At 50.3% G+C, this 19,795-nt stretch overlaps 1 protein-coding gene across 1 annotated transcript in view; it reads right to left on the reverse strand.

Annotated features, from left to right (window-relative positions):
- The window catches only part of RASAL3 (RAS protein activator like 3), a 105,967-nt gene that overhangs the window by 25,250 nt on the left and 60,922 nt on the right, over nt 1-19,795 (reverse strand). The window contains exons 3-12 of the mRNA XM_075577301.1: nt 11,975-12,053; nt 5,760-5,818; nt 5,507-5,580; nt 3,974-4,094; nt 3,627-3,725; nt 2,384-2,914; nt 1,831-1,975; nt 1,571-1,715; nt 918-1,154; nt 520-721 (exon numbers count right to left, since the gene is read on the reverse strand). Of these exons, the coding sequence (XP_075433416.1) occupies nt 520-721; nt 918-1,154; nt 1,571-1,715; nt 1,831-1,975; nt 2,384-2,914; nt 3,627-3,725; nt 3,974-4,094; nt 5,507-5,580; nt 5,760-5,818; nt 11,975-12,053 (1,692 nt within the window). The remainder of the gene's footprint in view (nt 1-519; nt 722-917; nt 1,155-1,570; nt 1,716-1,830; nt 1,976-2,383; nt 2,915-3,626; nt 3,726-3,973; nt 4,095-5,506; nt 5,581-5,759; nt 5,819-11,974; nt 12,054-19,795) is intronic.

The raw sequence follows: 19,795 nt of genomic DNA on the forward strand, positions 1-19,795 counted from the left end.
CGAGGGTTTCTCCATCTCCCCCCCCTTCCCCTAGTTCGCTATCATACTGAAGTAGGGATATCCTGAAAACCTGGCCTGTCTGCGGCCCTCGAGGACTGGAGTTATGCAGGCCTGCTCTAAATTAACTGTCCAGTCATGAGTTTCATCCCACCATGTTTCAGTAATGCCTATGATATCATACTGCTCCCTTGCAGCTATTAATTCAAGCTCCCCCATTTTATCTGTCAGGCTTCTTGCATTAGCAAGCATGCATTTAAGGTTATTTTCTGTCTGTACTATTATCTTATCTGCTCTATTCCAATTGGGTTTAGTCTTTAAACGTTTTCTAGTGTTATCTGTATTTACAATGGGTGTCTCCCTGCTTGCCCAACTCCCACTTGCCCCCGTTCTACCTCCATGACCCCTTTGCTATTTCCTCATTCCTATCTATTCTATTTAGTTTATCTGTTTCTTGTCCCTCCCCTCTCCAGCCTAGTTTAAAATCAGATTTATTCCTTTCTATAGGGTTTTCTCTGGCACCTGATGGACCCCGGTGAAGATCCCACACAGCATGGCGTGGAGCGCGGCCAGCTCATAAGCCAGGTCAGCACTGCCCTCGTATCTCGCCGCTGCTACTTCACTATCGGGATCGGCGACGCTTTGCAGAAAGAGGGACATCCCATCCCAATACTGCTCCAGGAAGCCATTCATAAACCCCATGTAGTCCTCCTTCTCCCCGAACCTGTGGAGTACGTAAAGGTTCAGCTCTTAGGGTCCAGTTATGATATAGGATTAGAATTTCAGCTTTTAGTGTCAAGTCATTCTATATAATTAAAGTGTAATTTCTTAGGGTCCAAGAATTAAAGTGTCAGCTCTTGGGGTGTAGTCATTATATGGGATTAGAGTGTCAGATGGTGTTAGTGTCAGCAGCTTCACACCTGGTGAAGTTGGCGAGGTTCTGTAGGACCTTGGCAACCAGGGTGAGGGTACGAGCAGCGAGGGGCTGAGGGTGGTCAGGCGAGAGATTAAATAATCCCGGGGAGAGGATAGCCGGACATAGGAAGCGCAGGAAGAGGGAGGCGCTGACGAGACGTGATCCAAGGACTGGCTGCCCCCGCAGGCTAACTTCTTCTTGCCAGGCAGAGAAGACTGCTAGGAGCTCAGGTGGGAATGATCTGGGGAGAGATAGAGAGGTAGAGGGAGAAGCAAGAGTGAGGGAGAGAGGGGGAGAGAGAGAGAGAGAGTAGGCTGAGAGGGAAGAAGAGGGAGATGGTGAGGTGGAAAACAAAAAAAGGGGGTTAAGAGCAGAGGGGGGGGGGTTGAGTGTAATGGTGAAGAAGATGAGGGGGTGAGGGTTATGGTGGGAGAAGATGGGGGAGAGAGAGAAAGGGGTAAAGTGATGAGTGGAAGAGGAAGACAGAAAGGGAATAAGAGGAGGGAAAGAAAAAAAGTGGGAAAGAGAGCACTAGAGACAGAATAGGAAAGTGAAAGAATAGGAAGGAGGGGGAGATGGGTAGAGAGGGTGAGACAGGATTCAGGGCGAGAGAAAGTAAGGGGTATAGTAAGTATATGACACCAGGTGATATCTCACTCCTGTGACTTCAGTATACTCTTCACAGCCTCCTCGCAGCTTCTCCACAAATTCCCCCTGTTCTCACTCAGGTTCTCTGGGGGGCAGCGCAGGGGGTCGACCTCGTGACTGTCTTCAGAGGCGTAGATGTGGGTGACAAAGGGACCTGAGGAAGAGAGCACCTACTGAGCCTCCCTCTAGAAGAGACTGAGCCATCTCTCATCTTTAGAAAGAGCCTGAGCTATCTCTCACTTCTACAGTGTGATTATTTTGCTTCTCACCCAGGGTCTCTGCAAGGTATGTCTGTCCCACCATCTTCATGTACTCCTCGATGGCCTTGGTAACAATCGTGTTCTCCCGGAATAATAATGACTCCCGGTCATCATAACGAGAAATCTCGGCTACTCCCAAATCCACCAGGAATTCCTAGGGAGATGACATGGTGACAAAAACTGAAGAGACCTTTGTCACATGGAGTTTGTCTCCCACGCAGGGTGACAGAGTGACTACAGACAAATGGGCCCTATGTCCATTGGAGTCCCTCACATCCCCACAGGCTAACGCAGACAGAAGGGACTTATGTCCCATGGAGTCTGTCCATTACAGCATAGGGTGACACTGGCAGAAGGGCCCTATGCCCCATAAAGTCTCTCCATCCCAGAGAGATATGTCACATTGAGTCTGTCTCTTCCCCCGCTGGGGGACATTGTAACAGAGACAGAAGTGATTCATGTCCCATGGAATCTCTCCCTCCCTGCATAGGGTAATACAGACAGAAGTGAAATATGTCCCATGGAGTCTATCCCTCCCTCTACAGGAGACCCACATTCTCACCTTGGCCTTGCCGGTACTCTGCAGGACATAGACCAGTGATCTCCCCAGCTCCTCCTTCTCCCGGGCACTCAGGATGGGCTCCATCACTCTGCTGAGCTCCAGATATCTCCAGGTGAGATACTCTGCAAACTCCTTGTACAGCACTACGGGGAGGACGCAGAGCCTCCTATATCTGCCTCGCACCCTCAGTGTCACTTCCCCACCTACGGGCACCCACCTCTCCACCCCTTCTATCATGCCCTCCAAAGCCAGTGTCACTGTCCCTACTCCGGTGGCGTCTCTCCCTTTTTTCTCTCCCTCCCGCAAGAGGTGAAGAGCCATGTGGCCCTGAGACGGGGGTAGGTCCCGCAGGTTGAAGCTCTCTCCCCAGAACACCATCCCTGCCTCGCTTGCTTTGCTGGAGGTCCGGCCGTAGAGGGCACCATCTAGCTGCACCTCGCAGAAGTAGCGAACGCGGGAGCTCGAGGTGGGGAGGCCCTTGGCTTCGTGGATCCAGAGGCTGAGGGAGGACTCTTCACGCTCACAGTTATCCTGAGGTAGAAAGGGGGATGAGGATGGTAGGGGGAAGGGGCAGAACCAAGCTCTAAGATCCAGTTCCATAGGGTATCAGACTATTGGAGTCCATTCTATAGCAGGTCAGAACTAGGAATATAGGAGTCAATTTAATAGGGGTCAGAATTTGGGACTATAAGAGTGCAGTCTACGGGGGTTCAGAATCAGGATTACAAGAGTCCACTCTATACAGGGACAGAACCAGGACTACAAGAACCAGTCATGAAAAACTGTTCTATAGGTGTTCAGAATCAGGACTATAAGAGCTCATTCTATAGGTGTTCAGAACCAGTACTGTAAGAGTCCATTTTATAAGGGGTCAGATCTGGAGTTATGAGTCTATTCTATAGGGGTTTGGGATGAGGACTATAAGAGTCCATTATATGGTGGGTTATCATTAGGACTGTTGAGTCCATTCTATAGGGGGCCAGGACTATAACAGTCAATGCTATAGGGGATAAGAACCGGTGCTATAAGAAAAACTTTTTAGGAGGCCAGAACCAGAACTATAGAACGGGAAAGCTACCAATTCTATTGGGGAGAAGAACCGGGGCTATAAGAACCACTTCTATAGGACTAGAAGTAGAGATTCTATATGGGGTAAGAATCTTATTGATGATCAGAACCTACATGTTATACACAAGTACTCATTGTGACACGCGTATAGTGAATATGATACAAATATTGTCACCTTGTCTGGTTGCACAATTCTACGTAGATTCTCGATCCATCTATCTCGCTCCTGAACCGAGGCACATCCAAAACAGCGACTGCCATCAGCTGTGATAATCTGCGTGATATAGTGATGTGGTGAGACAGGCAGAAGGGACATCTGTCTCTCCCTCCCACAGGGTGACATAGACAGAAAGAACCTACTATATGTCCCACAGAGTCTCTCCCTCCCACTGCAGAGTGACAAAAAAAGATGGGACCTATGTCTCATGAAGTCTGTCCCTCTCCCTGTAAGGTGACACAGACAGAGACCTATGTCCCATGGAGTCTGTCTCTCCCCCCGGCGGGTAACACAGTGATACAGACCTCAAAGCAAAAACGTTCTCCCAGTATACTACTGTGTAGCGCTCTAATTATGACATCCTTCTCGTTGGTGAGGTCAAGAATTTCCACACCCCCCAGTGATTCCCGTGATCCCTGTAGACTCCTGTGTACAAGAGGTGACAGACATAATGTGACACAGGGTGACAGAAAGATGACCATATTAAGAACGACATCCATGTAAAATGAGCTCTGTGTTTCTTTTAGTTACCTGTTGAATTCACTTCCTGTTGTTCTTTCTGTTTATTTACCTACAGAACTCACAGAACGGTTGTCCTTGTATTTACCTGCTGACTTTACTTTCTGTTGTTCTTTCTGTTTATCTACCTTTGGAATTCACTTCCTGTTCTTTATATTTATTTACCAGCTGGATTGACTTCCTGTTGTTCTTTGTTTATTTACCTTTTAGAATTTACTTCCTGTTGTTTTCTGTGTTGATTTACCGACATAATTCACTGCCTGTTATTCTCTGTGTTGATTTACCAACAACATTGAGTTCCTGATTTTGTTTGTGTTTATTTACTTGTTCTATCTGCTTTATTTACCTGCTGAATTAATTTGCAGTTCTGATTTATTGGATAATAGTTAATAGAGTAAAAAGACTGCCCCTTTTAAATGATAAACTAACGATGAGGAAACGGAGCACAAACCACAGCAGATGTAGATACCTACACCTTTGATAAAGCGCACTTGGAGCGAGAAACACGTTGGTGTGTGCACTTTGTATGTCCTGAGACTTCATTAAATATATATTTCTTTACGGGGCCACCTTGTGACATCTGCCATGGTTTGTGCTTTGTTTCCTCGTCGTTACTTCCTGGATTCCACGTCACGGATTGCACACTGGGGACTTGCAGGGTCTTATGGAGGACAACAGGCCCGCATGAAGGAGTATCAAGGTACTTGCATTGGGGATATAGATATCTATCATTTCGCTTAGTCCCTTATATTGCCTTGGATGAACTTGCCTATAGTGTTTATAGCCAACATGGTGAGTACTGCTGGATGTCTCACTGGGCTATGGACTTTCTCACTTTATAAATGTATGCCTGTCTAAATCCCATTGGCAATTATCACACTGCATTTTTTTACTGGGGAGGGTCTGATCAGCTGAGCATAATTTTCTGGACTCTATTTGATTGCCTTTTAAATTATAAGAAGGAATAGCTTTGATTGCCTTCCTTATTTCCCTAGAGGACCTATTGTCTCACAAGATGAAGATACCACTTGAACCTATTATATGATTCCCATGCACTCCTCTTATCTCATAGAATGGATGTAGATACAACTAATCCTATTTTTTGGGAATCTCATCTATACGTAACCCTTTTATCCCATAAATGTAGGTGACACTGACTCTATTAACTTATAGGAATCTCCTGCTTGAGACACCTTCTTATCACCTAAGAGGGAGGAGCAGCTGATCCTTTTGTCTTGTAGTAATCCATTGTGTAAAATGCCCATCCTATAAAATGCATGTTTCATTGGCCCTTTTAAGTTTTAGGGTGGTATAGCTACCTCTCCTCGGGGTATAGTGAAGATGTGCTTGTCTTCGTTCTATTTTTCTTCTTTTTCCTCTTCAATATTAACCCCTAAAAGATCAATTAACAGTATGTGTAAGGGGTCAATACTGGAAAAGCAGAAGAAACAGCCGTGTGTGTCTCTGGGATTGTCAGTACGGGAATAGAAGAGGGTGTTGCAGTGACAGATGTGTGGGGGAAAGGTGTGTGCGGTTTGTCAGCACTGGAGTAGCAGAGGATGGTGTCGTTACCTTAACATTATTAAACTGGTTCTTTGGGTCAGATTCCAAATTTCCATCAGGCACCGGATCTGTAAGTAAACAGGTTAATAAACTCACTGCTGGGGCAGTAACAGACTCATGCTGGCTTTCTGCCATAACATATTACAGGAAGAATAAGGATCTCAGGAGTAGGGTTGCCAGGTGGCTTCTCCAAAAAATACAATGGTGCAAGGTGCGACGCGCCCGAAACACACGCTCAAGACACAAACAGACACATACGCTCTCAAGATACACACACCCCTCTCCGCTCCATGTGGTTTCCTCCTCTCCGTGGTCCCAGGCTCCTGACATTACCCAGTAGCAGCTAATCAGGATGGAGGAATCTGCCCAGCCCCCCTAGCAACAGCCCTGCTCTCTCCCTGCTCGGGAAAATCCCGTGCCCCCAATCCCCCCCCCCCCCCAAGCCGTTCAGGTCAACTCCAGTATGTTGTAGAAAAATTAACCTGTCAAAGAGGCAGGAACAAAAAGGCCCCAGGTTGCATGCACTCAACACTTAGAGTTGGATCGCAAGGCAGATAAGATGGTGGGGATGGTTCCCCAAAGGCTGAAATTACCAGGATAGATATCTGGATTGTTTCAGATTGCAATGAATATCTAGAGAATAATAAATCTCTGGAGAGTAGTGGGATGACCCCTATGGGTTGCATTGCCAATATGATCTATGATTTAAAATTAACTCTTTAATTAATATTAATATATCACAAAAAAATACGGCGGTCAGCTTGCAGTGTCAATTAAAAGAACTAAAAGTTATGCACAGTGGCAGCCACACTCAACAGTGGCAGGATGCACCTGTGTAAATTTGCACAAATTCACCAGCATTACATATATAGAAATGCCTATGCTGTAATATTATGTAGCAAAGAATATTTACAATATCACTGTATTAGCGGGAGAAAAATTGCACAAGATCGTAATTGTGTTACTGACCATCCAATGAAAGATTGGGCTACACAATATTACGGCATAGGCATTTTGCGCATTGCCATAGCAACGCAGTGTCATGATGCTGCGGGTGATGTGACATCACATGACCTGAACGTCATCTGACGCCGCACTTAGCAAAGGGTGTGGGGGGTGGGGGGAGGGGATGGGACGCGTGCACCGGGGGACACAAGGCAGGGGGGCGCAGGAGCAAAAGTTTGGCTGTGCACCACCTTATCTACTATATATTTCTGAAAGTGTCCTATGTGTCCGGGTCTGTATGTGTCTCCCTGTGTCCCTCCCTGTGTCCCTAGCGGCAATCTCATTGGACCTTGGGCCTTGGGCCAGGCCAATGAGATTGCTCCCTTGGTCCACCCGCCCGCCCCCCTCTCATTGGCCTAAGGCGGAGTGAAGGGGACACACCACACACCACACACACACACCACACACACCACACACACACCACACACACACCACCCACCCCCCCGGCGCCGCTACAGTCAGCGGGGGAGCGCCCGGGACACAGCCCCCCCACACACTCGCACAGGCCGCTCTCTCCCTCTCACCCGGCGAGACCGCTCTCTCACCCGGCGCTCACCCCCCCCCTCCCCCCCACTCTCACCCGGCGCTCACCCCCCCCCCCCCACACACACACACAGAGCACGCGGCTCTCCCCTCACACAGGCTGCTCTCTCACCCGGCGAGGCCGCTCTCTCACCCAGCGCTCACCCCCCCCCCCCCACACACAGAGAGCACGCGGCTCTCCCCTCACACAGGCCGCTCTCTCACCCGGCGAGGCCGCTCTCTCACCCGGCGCTCCCCCCCTCCCCCCCCCCACACACACACAGAGAGCACGCGGCTCTCCCCTCACACAGGCCGCTCTCTCACCCGGCGCTCACCCCCCCCCCACACACACACAGAGAGCACGCGACTCTCCCCTCACACAGGCCGCTCTCTCACCCGGCGCTCACCCCCCCCCCACACACACACAGAGCACGCGGCTCTCCCCTCACACAGGCCGATCCTCCGGCTGTCTCCGCCTCTCCGCAGAGGTGCCCGAGGTGGAGGAGGAGGGCGGCCGGGACCCGCACGCCGTGTGCAAGGTGAGTACACGCAGGGAAATGCCTTATTTACCGCGTCCCTGACTCCCCCTGCCATCCCTCCCCCTTTGGCCCCCCCGCCCCTCCCTGCCCTTTGGCCCCCCCGCCCCTCCCTGCCCTTTGGCCCCCCCGCCCCTCCCTGGCCTTTGGCTCCCCCTGCCCCTTCCACCCCTCCCTGCCCTTTGGCCCCTAACCGCTATCTTCATGCCGCCTGAGGTGTGGGGGATGCCGGGACGCTAACTATTTGCATGCCGCTGCCACGGGAGGTATGGGGGGTGCGGGGGGGGGGGGATGCCGGCCTGCCCTCTCGCTTCATACCGCCACCACCGGTATGGGGGGGGAGGGGGAAATGTCACCCAGTCACTCACTCCTCACCCACTCACCCACCCACCCAGTCACTAACTCCCACCCAGTCACTAACTCACCCACCCACCCATTCACTAACGCACTCACCCACCCACCCAGTCACTAACGCACTCACCCACCCACCCACCCACCCAGTCACTAACTCACCCACCCACTCAATCACTACTCACCCACCCACCCAGTCACCAACCCAGTCACTAACTCACCCACCCACCCAGTCACTAACTCACTCACTCACCCAGTCACTAACTCGAATTCACCCACTCAATAACTCACCCACTCACTAACTCAGCCATCCACTCACTGACTCACCCACCCAGTCACTAACACACCCATCCAGTCACTAACACACCCACCCAGTCACTAACTCACCCACCCAGTCACTAACTCACCCACCCAGTCACTAACTCACCCACCCACCCAGTCACTAACTCACCCACCCAGTCACTAACTCATGTCACTAACTCACACACCCACCCAGTCACTAACTCAATCATCCCACCCAGTCACTAACTCACCCACCCACCCAGTCACTAACTCACCCACCCAGTCACTAACTCACTCACTCGCCCACCCACCCACCCACCCAGTCACTAACTCACCCACCCAGCCACTAACTCACACACCCAGTCACTAACTCACCCACCCAGTCACTAACTCACCCACCCACTCACTAACTCACCCACTCACTAACTCACCCACTCACTAACTCACCCACCCAGTCACTAACTCACCCACCCAGTCACTAACTCAACCACACAGTCACTAACTCACTCACCCACCCAGTCACTAACTCACCCACCCACCATCAATAACTCACCCCACTAACTCACCCACCCAGTCACTAACTCACCCACCCAGTCACTAACTCACCCACCCAGTCACTAACTCAACCACCCAGTCACTAACTCACCCACCCACCGTCAATAACTCACCCACACACCCAGTCACTAACTCACCCACCCACCCAGTCACTAACTCAATCATCCCACCCAGTCACTAACTGAACCACCCAGTCAATAACTCACTTACCCACCCACCCAGTCACTAACTCACCCACCCACCCACTAACTCACCCACCCACCCAGTCACTAACTCACCACCCACCCAGTCACTAACTCACCCACCCAGACACTAACTCACTCACTCGCCCACCCACCCAGTCACTAACTCCCCCACCCAGCCACTAACTCACACACCCAGTCACTAACTCACTCACCCACCCACCCAGTCACTAACTCACCCCCTCTAACTCACCCACCCACTCACTAACTCACCCACCCAGTCACTAACTCACCCACCGACTCACTAACTCACCCAACCAGTCACTAACTCATGTCACTAACCCACCCACTAACTCACCCACCCACCCAGTCACTAACTCACCCACCCACCCAGTCACTAACTCACCACCACCCAGTCACTAACTCACCCACCCAGACACTAACTCACTCACTCGCCCACCCACCCAGTCACTAACTCACCCACCCAGCCACTAACTCACACACCCAGTCACTAACTCACTCACCCACCCACTCACTAACTCACCCACCCACTCACTAACTCACCCACCCAGTCACTAACTCACCCACCCACTCACTAACTCACCCACCCAGTCACTAACTCATCCACCCACCCAGTCACTAACTCATGTCACTAACTCAGCCACCCACCCAGTCACTAACTCACCCACCCAGTCACTAACTCAACCACCCAGTCACTAACTCACTTACCCACCCACCCAGTCACTAACTCACTGACCCACCCAGTCACGAACTCACCCACCCACAGTCAATAACTCACCCACACACCCAGTCACTAACTCACCCACCCAGTCACTAACTCACCCACCCAGTCACTAACTCACCCACCCAGTCACTAACTCACCCAGTCACTAACTCACCCACCCAGTCACTAACTCACCCAGTCACTAACTCACCCACCCACCCAGTCACTAACTCACCCACCCAGTCACTAACTCAATTATCCACCCACCCAGTCACTAACTCACTCACCCACCCAGTCACTAACTCACTCAACCACCCAGTCACTAACTCACTCACCCACCCAGTCACTAACTCACCCACTCACTAACTCACCCAGTCACTAACTCACCCACCCACTCACTAACTCACCCACCCACACAGTCACCAACTCACCCAGTCACTAACTCAAAGTCACTAACTCACCCACCCACCCAGTCACTAGCTGAGACCCCGCTCACTAACTCACTTACCCGCCCTCACTAACCCGCCCGCTCACAAACTCACCCACCCAATCACTAACTGACTAACTCACCCGCCCAGTCACTAACTCACCCAGTCACTAACTCACCCACCCACAGAGAGAGGGCAATGGGGAGCAGAGATAGGGGGTGAGTGGACAGAGAGGGGGAGCGGGACCATTCAATCCCGGGCAACGCCGGGTCTCTCAGCTAGTCTTATATAGACACACATGCCGAAGTCGAGCGGGTACCACCCCTCTTTTTTGCACTACCGTATGTCCACAGAGTTAATACTGGACACGTACAGTATTACCTCAAATTTTTTTACTGGCTAGAGAGTCCAAATACAGGACAGTCTGGTTCAATACTGGACATCTGGCGACCCTACGTAGGATCCGAGTTTGTATCACTCATATTGAAACGTTTACTGTACGATGTCTATCTCTCTAAAAACAATAAAAAAATTGAAACAAAAAAAATAACGCTCTCAGATGCAAGGTTACCCCAATAAGATGTTACCGGGGCAAGAAGGAATGTAGAAGCTGGGTTACCACAACAATATGTTACAGGGGTAACAAGGCTTTCAGGTGCTAGGTTCTCCCAATGTTACAGGGACAATAAGGCACTCAGATGCTGGGTTACCCCAATAAGATGTTACCGGGGCAAGAAGGAATGTAGAACCTGGGTTACCACAACAATATGTTACAGGGGTAACAAGGCTTTCAGGAGCTAGGTTCTCCCAATGTTACAGGGACAATAAGGCACTCAGATGCTGGGTTACCCCAATAAGATGTTACCGGGGCAAGAAGGAATGTAGAAGCTGGGTTACCACAACAATATGTTACAGGGGTAACAAGGCTTTCAGGAGCTAGGTTCTCACATATAAAATGTTACAAGGACAATAAGGCACTCAGATGCTGGGTTTCCCTAATAACATGTTACCGGGGCAAGAAGGAATGCAGAAGCTGGGTTACCACAACAACATGTTACAGGGGTAACAAGGCTTTCAGGAGCTAGGTTCTCCCAATGTTACAGGAACAATAAGGCACTCAGATGCTGGGTTACCACAACAACATGTTACAGGGGTAACAAGGCTTTCAGGAGCTAGGTTCTCACATATAAAATGTTACAAGGACAATAAGGCACTCAGATGCTGGGTTTCCCAAATAACATGTTACAGAGGCAATCAGGAGCTGGACTACTGCGGGGGAAAAGATCCAGATCTTGGAACCTTTAGGATTAGATAGTTGATTCTGATGAAGAATTCTCCAAATGAGTTATTTCTGTCAGGAAGGAAGCGGTCACTCTGTAGAGCATCTCTCTATTCACCCTTCCCTGCGAAGGTCAACTGCAGTGCAACTTTATTAACCCCTTCCCAGCCAGGGACCTGCCCAGCGTCACTCATTTAACCCTCTTCCTGCTGGAGCCCTGCAGAGCATGGCTACAGAATCCGCCTTCACTGCCATAGACCTTCATAGCAGCACTTAACCTCTTCCTTGCTGGAGCAGAAGCCTATCCTTCCAGAACCCTGCAGAGCCTTGCTCCCCTGCACTCCGCTCACCCCCTCTCACCTGCTTCCTCGTGGCTCGTCTGCGCTGCTCCTGTTTGGGACACGCAGCTCCCTGCGCGACTTCGAGTGTGATACGCAGTCTGAGGGTAAGAGGAGAGGGGCAGAGTGTCAGCTCTTGGTGCAAGTCTTATCTTTCTCTCAGGGACTTGATATTAGAGAGTTAGCTTTGTGGATCAGACACTAAATTTACCTTTGTAAACAGCATTGATATTCTGATTGTCAGCTCCTAAAACAAGACACTTTATCTGTGTTTGTGTATATGTATATATATATATATATATATATACTAGCTGAGAAACCCGGCGTTGCCCGGGATGTGAAGTGTGAATAAGTATGTGTAAATGTTGTATGTGAAAGTTGTAATGTGATGCCAATGTTATGTAATATTAGTTAGAATTGTGTTTGTAAATCAACAGTAGTAGAAAGCACATGTATATGAGGGCAAATGTTTGAAGTGTATGTTAGTTGTTACGGTAGTTATTTTTGAAAATGTTATTGTTGGAAATGCTTCTTGAAAGATGTGAATGTCCATTGTTGAGAGGAGTGTATTTGATGTAATGTTAAAGTGTGTGTTGTAAAATAATGTAGTAATAAAAGATGACAGTAGTGTATTGAGTGTCTTTCATTTTTTTGTAATTTCTTATGGCAATATGTAGAGTTCATGGAAATTGAGGAAAGTCAATGTTCATTGTAATGCTTGTTTGTAAACGACATTTTTGGTAGTTCCAGTTGGAGCAAAGATGTACAATTGTTGGGGGGATCCAACTCTAGAGCACGCAACATATAACTGGCCGTGGGAGAAACATGGTGATTCTAAGTTGATACCAGTGCACTTTATAGATTGTCCTTGTGCTTTGTTAATGGTGATAGCAAAAGCTAGTTTGATGGGGAACTGTAGCCGTTTGAAAGTAAAAGGCATGTCTGTAGGAATGAGTGGAATGCGGGGGATGAAGACATCTTGGCCTTTGGCGTTGCCAGTTAAGATAGTAGCTTCAATTAGGTTGGGCATCAATGTTTTTATGCACAGTCTGGTTCCATTACAAAGGTTAGGTGTGTGTAGGTTGCGAAGTAGCATGATGGGTGCTCCAACTTTGAGGCGAAGATGATGTGTTGGCATCCCTGATGGTTCGAGGGAGTGTAGGAATTCAGGTGGATAGTTAACGGCTTCATCGCAATCCACAACTGTATCGATTGAGTTGTATTGAGTAATTGTGTTTGGAATAATGTCTTGAATTTGATGATTGATGTCATTGACAGAAGTATTTTTGGCAGCAAGGATGGCTCTTTCACAGAGCCACTGGTGGTTTGTGTAATTGTGTAAGAGATTTGGATAGACGTGATGTATGAGATCTTCAAGTGATGTCATCATGTGACAAAAATGTGTGGGAAAAGCAATTTCACCTGATGTTAAGTCAGTAGGTAAAGTGCCTTCACCTATTTGAAGAAGTGTGTGTGCAAAAAGTTGTTCATTTGAGTGGCCGAGAAGTTGGACTCGCATATTGGTTGTTAATGGAAAATGTTTGACATGTCGCCATAAAATAGAGGATTTAAGGCATGCATGAAGTTCGTCTGCTGGTGTGGATCGTGGTATGACTGGAAGTGTTTGTCTGAAATCACCAGCTAAAAGAATGACAGCACCACCCATTATTTGTTTATTGTTACGCAAGTCTTGCAAGGTTCTATTAAGGGCTTGAAGTGCTTTTTTATGCTCCATGGTACACGCATCCCAAACAATAAGTTTGCAAATTTGAAGAACACGGGCTTGGCCAGATGTCTTGGTAATATTACATGTTGGGTTTTCTTCATGAGCAATGTTTAGTGGTAATTTAAGAGCTGAGTGCACAGTTCTTCCTCCATCCATAAGAGTGGCTGCAATGCCAGATGATGCAAGTGCAAGTGCAACATGATTGTGCATTCTTATTTCTGCAAGGAGTAAATTTATGAGAAATGTTTTGCCTGTTCCACCTGGAGCATCAAGAAACAGGATTGCACCTTGTTCGTTGTTTATGTGCTGCATGATGTTGTCATAGGTGTTAAGTTGTTGTGGAATTAACATTGGTTTTCTTGTGGCAACATATTCTTGTAGTATGGAAATATTGTATTGTTTCTCTCGCATAAGGTCTGTATTGAGTACATCGTGATGATGACGTTGGGGAGCTTCTAGACCTAATTGAAGTAGTGTTTTGTTATTGATAGAGAGACATGTATCTTCTAACAATATGAGTACCTCGTTGAAAATGTCAGGTGAAAAGGTAACATTGAGTGATGGGTTGTGTCTCTGTGCTTTGTGAAGTATATCTTCACTCATGTGAGGTAGCGGGATAGGGGGAGGGACATTGGTGGCATGGTGTAGCGGGGTAGGGGGCCTCGCGGTCCGGTTGCGGTAGGGAGATGTGTGAGGTGCAGGAGATGTGAGGTGTGCTGTGCGGTTCGCGGGAGCTACACTGTGTGAGGTGAGGGGTATTTATTTGTGTTTGGTGTGCGTTTGTGTAGGTGTTGAAATGTTGTGTGTGTTTTTGTTTTGTGTTAATGTTGGCTGTGTGTGTGGCAGAATAGTGTGTGTATGTAATTATTGTGTGTGATTGTTGATTGTGTGGATGAGTGAGTGTGTGATGTGATAGTGAGTGTGTGGTGTGTGAGTGTGTGTGTCAGTGTTGGTTAGTTGAGTGTTTGTGTGCAATAAATTAGACAGATGTGTAAATAGTAATGTTTTGTGTAAAATATGTTATTGAAAGGAAGAGGTGATTTATTGTGCTAGGTGTGTTAGTAGCGGAGGTGTTGTGTTGTTGTATATGTTTGTGTGTGGTGGGATGTTGATGTGCAATGGGAGTGGGTGGTGAGACGTGTAAATGTGCATTGTATTCAGTGTAGTGTGTATGGTGAAGGGTAGGTAATTGGAACAGTGGGTTGGGTGTGTGTGTTTGTTTAGTGGTGGTTGTGTTGTGTGTGGTAGTTAAGGTTATGTTGAAGTGTTGTTTTGTGTGTTGTATCAGCAGAGGAGGTTGGTGTGTGTGTGTGAGTACGTGTGTTGCGTGGTTGAGGGCGTGTGGCGTTGCTGAGTGCGTGTGTGTGTGCATGTGTTTGTGTATTTGTGTGTGTGTTGTGTGTGATGGTGTGTGGTGTGTGTGAGAGCATGTGTGTATGTGGCGTGTGTGATGGCATGTGTGTGTGTATGACGCATGTTGTGTGTGTGACGTGTGTGAGTGCGTGTTGTTGGTCATAGACATGTTGTAAATTGCATGTTTTTGAGTGTAGTGTGTGTATTATGAGGGTGAAGGTGAGGTGTGATTTGTTGTTATGTGTGGCATAGAATGACAGGATGTTTGCGTGTGTGTGTGTGTGTGTGTATGAGGGGGTTTTGTGTGGGTGAGTGTTGTGTGTGAGTGGTGGTGTGAGAAGTGTTTTAGAATAAATTATACAGACAGTGAAATTGTTAGGAAAACATATTTTATTGTAAGGAACAGCTGAGTTTCAGTGGTAGGTGTTGTCATACAGTGTGTGAGGTAGCGGGAGTGACATTGGTGGCATGCTGTTTGACTGTAGTCCGCGGCGTCGCGGTCCGGTTGCGGAGGGAGATGTGTGAGGTGCAGGAGATGTCAGGCGTGCTGGTTGTTCCGCGGGAGGTAGAGTGTGTGAGGTAGCGGGATAGCGGGAGTGACATCGGTGGCATGGTGTGTGGTGTGTGTGAGAGCATGTGTGTGTGTTGCTGGAGTGTGATGGCGTGTGTGTGTGTATGAGGCATGTTGTGTGTGTGACGTGTGTGAGTGCGTGTTGTTGGTCATACACATGTTTTTGAGTGTAGTGTGTGGCATAGAATGACAGGATGTTTGCGTGTGTGTGTGTGTGTGTATGAGGGGGTTTTGTGTGGGTGAGTGTTGTGTACATTATACAGACAGTAAAATAGTTAGGAAAACATATTTTATTTCAACGAACATCTGATTTCCAGTGGTAGGTGTTGTCATACACTGTGTGAGGTAGCGGGATAGGGGGAGGAACATTGGTGGCATGGTGTGTGAGTGTAGGCCGCGGCCTCGCGGTCCGGTTGCGGTAGGGAGCTGTGTGAGGTGCAGGAGATGTGGCGTGCTGTGCGGTTCGCGGGAGCTACACTGTGTGAGGTAGCGGGATAGGGGGAGGGACATCGTTGCCATGGTGTGTGAGTGTAGGCCGCGGCCTCGCGGTCCGGTTGCGGTAGGGAGATGTGTGAGGTGCAGGAGATGTGAGGCGTGCTGTGCGGTCCGCGGGAGCTACACTGTGTGAGGTAGCGGGATAGGGGGAGGGACATTGGTGGCATGGTGTAGCGGGGTAGGGGGCCTCGCGGTCCGGTTGCGGTAGGGAGATGTGTGAGGTGCAGGAGATGTGAGGCGTGCTGTGCGGTTCGCGGGAGCTACACTGTGTGAGCTAGCGGGATAGGGGGAGGGACATTGGTGGCATGGTGTAGCGGGGTAGGGGGCCTCGCGGTCTGGTTGCAGTAGGGAGCTGTGTGAGGTGCAGGAGATGAGGCGTGCTGTGCGGTTCGCGGGAGCTACACTGTGTGAGGTAGCGGGATAGGGGGAGGGACATTGGTGGCATGGTGTAGCGGGGTAGGGGGCCTCGCGGTCCGGTTGCGGAGGGAGATGTGTGAGGTGCAGGAGATGTGAGGCGTGCTGTGCGGTCCGCGGGAGCTACACTGTGTGAGGTAGCGGGATAGGGGGAGGGACATTGGTGGCATGGTGTAGCGGGGTAGGGGGCCTCGCGGTCCGGTTGCGGTAGGGAGATGTGTGAGGTGCAGGAGATGTGAGGCGTGCTGTGCGGTTCGCGGGAGCTACACTGTGTGAGGTAGCGGGATAGGGGGAGGGACATTGGTGGCATGGTGTAGCGGGGTAGGGGGCCTCGCGGTCCGGTTGCGGAGGGAGATGTGTGAGGTGCAGGAGATGTGAGGCGTGCTGTGCGGTCCGCGGGAGCTACACTGTGTGAGGTAGCGGGATAGGGGGAGGGACATTGGTGGCATGGTGTAGCGGGGTAGGGGGCCTCGCGGTCCGGTTGCGGTAGGGAGATGTGTGAGGTGCAGGAGATGTGAGGCGTGCTGTGCGGTTCGCGGGAGCTACACTGTGTGAGCTAGCGGGATAGGGGGAGGGACATTGGTGGCATGGTGTAGCGGGGTAGGGGGCCTCGCGGTCTGGTTGCGGTAGGGAGCTGTGTGAGGTACAGGAGATGAGGCATGCTGTGCGGTTCGCGGGAGCTACACTGTGTGAGGTAGCGGGATAGGGGAGGGACATTGGTGGCATGGTGTAGCGGGGTAGGGGGCCTCGCGGTCCGGTTGCGGAGGGAGATGTGTGAGGTGCAGGAGATGTGAGGCGTGCTGTGCGGTCCGCGGGAGCTACACTGTGTGAGGTAGCGGGATAGGGGGAGGGACATTGGTGGCATGGTGTAGCGGGGTAGGGGGCCTCGCGGTCCGGTTGCGGTAGGGAGATGTGTGAGGTGCAGGAGATGTGAGGCGTGCTGTGCGGTCCGCGGGAGCTACACTGTGTGAGGTAGCGGGATAGGGGGAGGGACATTGGTGGCATGGTGTAGCGGGGTAGGGGGCCTCGCGGTCCGGTTGCGGAGGGAGATGTGTGAGGTGCAGGAGATGTGAGGCGTGCTGTGCGGTCCGCGGGAGCTACACTGTGTGAGGTAGCGGGATAGGGGGAGGGACATTGGTGGCATGGTGTAGCGGGGTAGGGGGCCTCGCGGTCCGGTTGCGGTAGGGAGCTGTGTGAGGTGCAGGAGATGTGAGGCGTGCTGTGCGGTTCGCGGGAGCTACACTGTGTGAGGTAGCGGGATAGGGGGAGGGACATTGGTGGCATGGTGTAGCGGGGTAGGGGGCCTCGCGGTCCGGTTGCGGAGGGAGATGTGTGAGGTGCAGGAGATGTGAGGCGTGCTGTGCGGTCCGCGGGAGCTACACTGTGTGAGGTAGCGGGATAGGGGGAGGGACATTGGTGGCATGGTGTAGCGGGGTAGGGGGCCTCGCGGTCCGGTTGCGGTAGGGAGCTGTGTGAGGTGCAGGAGATGTGGCGTGCTGTGCGGTTCGCGGGAGCTACACTGTGTGAGGTAGCGGGATAGGGGGAGGGACATCGTTGCCATGGTGTGTGAGTGGAGGCCGCGGCCTCGCGGTCCGGTTGCGGGAGGGAGATGTGTGGCGTGGAGGGGAGGGGGGGTTTGAAGAGGCAGTCTGCAGTGTTTGGTGTTGTGTGAATATGTGTGTGTGCTCTGTTTGTGCGTTGTGTGTAGATTCTGTACCTCAGTGGTTCCCAAACTTTTTCGGTTCAAGGCTCCCCAAGGCGATCAGGATTTTTTCAAGGCTCCCCAAGGCGATCAGGATTTTTACGCGGCGCCCAAAGTAAAAACAAAGGTGTATATACATACCTAACAGTTGCAGTGCGCAGTTGGTGTCTCCCTCACACACTCTCACTCTCTCTGACCTCACTCTCTCTCTCTCTGACCTCACTCTCTCTCTCACTCTCTCTCTCTCAGACCTCTCTCTCTCTCTCTGACCTCACACTCTCTCTGACCTCCCTCTCTCTCTCTCTGACCTCACTCTCTCTCTGACCTCACTCTCTCTCTCTCTGACCTCACTCTCTCTCTCTGACCTCACTCTCTCTCTGACCTCACTCTCTCTCTCTCTCTCTGACCTCACTCTCTCTCTCTGACCTCTCTCTCTCTCTCTCTGACCTCACTCTCTCTCTCTGACCTCACTCTCTGTCTCTCTGACCTCACTCTCTCTCTCTCTCTCTCTGACATCACTCTCTCTCTGACCTCACTCTCTCTCTGTCTCCCGGTGCTGCTCCTCCAGCGTGCGCGCCGGGCCTCCCTCTCTCAGCGTCGCTGAGCCGGGCTGAACAGATGCACAAAGCCCCTGCATCTGTAATCAGCGCTGCCTGGCAGAGGAGACAGCAAGCGCGCTTGGTAGGCGGGTATCACTGTGTGTGTTTGTCACTTGGTAGCTGTCAGTGTGTGTGTGTGTGTGTTTGTCACTTGGTAGCTGTCAGTGTGTGTGTGTGTGTGTGTGTGTGTGTGTGTGTGTGTGTGTGTGTGTGTGTGTGTGTGTGTGTGTGTGTGTGTGTGTGTGTGTGTGTGTGTGTGTGTGTGTGTGTGTAAAACGGGCTGCAGGGTGTGTGTGAAAAACGGGCTGCAGGGTGTGTGTTGTGTGTGTGTGTGAACAACGATATGCAGGGTGTGTATATATGTGTGGTGTGTGTGTGTGTGTTTGTATATATGTGTGTGTATGTATGTGTGGTGTGTGTGTATATATATATATTGTGACAGAAACCAGGGGTTGGTAATAAACTCCATATACAGGGCTCCCAGGATACTGAACAGTTTCTGTCCTGTCTAAGCTGAACAGGGCAGCCTCGTGGTACAGGCACTCCATTCCACAGTTTGTCTGCTGCCTGTTTTCTGTCACCTGTCATGCTGATTAGAGTTCAGGTATATAAGACCTGTTTCCTGTTTCCTCTGGGCCCCGCCCAAGAGCCTGGAAGGCTGCTGAACTGCAGAGGGGTGAGAAAGCCTCTTTCCCAAATCGCTTTATTCATTCTGTTAGTTTGTCTAAAGACTGCAAAGGTACTTATTTTGTTGGTGGAAGTGGACAAGCCACTTCCAACTCTGAGTTAGGGACATCTAAGTTTAAGTTATCGCTCAGACGAGCAGCTTTTTGTTTGGCTTTGTTTTCTGTTTAAACTGTGGCAGTCTCAGTGCCTGGGACTGAATAAACCAGGCATAGCCTGTTTAAAGGAACAGTACGTGACGTCTCATCATTTAACCTACCCTAAAAGACCGTGTTCTAACAGTCCCGGACAGACGGCGG

The sequence above is a fragment of the Ascaphus truei genome, chromosome 20 (assembly GCF_040206685.1).
Source record: "Ascaphus truei isolate aAscTru1 chromosome 20, aAscTru1.hap1, whole genome shotgun sequence".
Classification (NCBI taxonomy): Eukaryota; Metazoa; Chordata; class Amphibia; order Anura; family Ascaphidae; genus Ascaphus; species Ascaphus truei.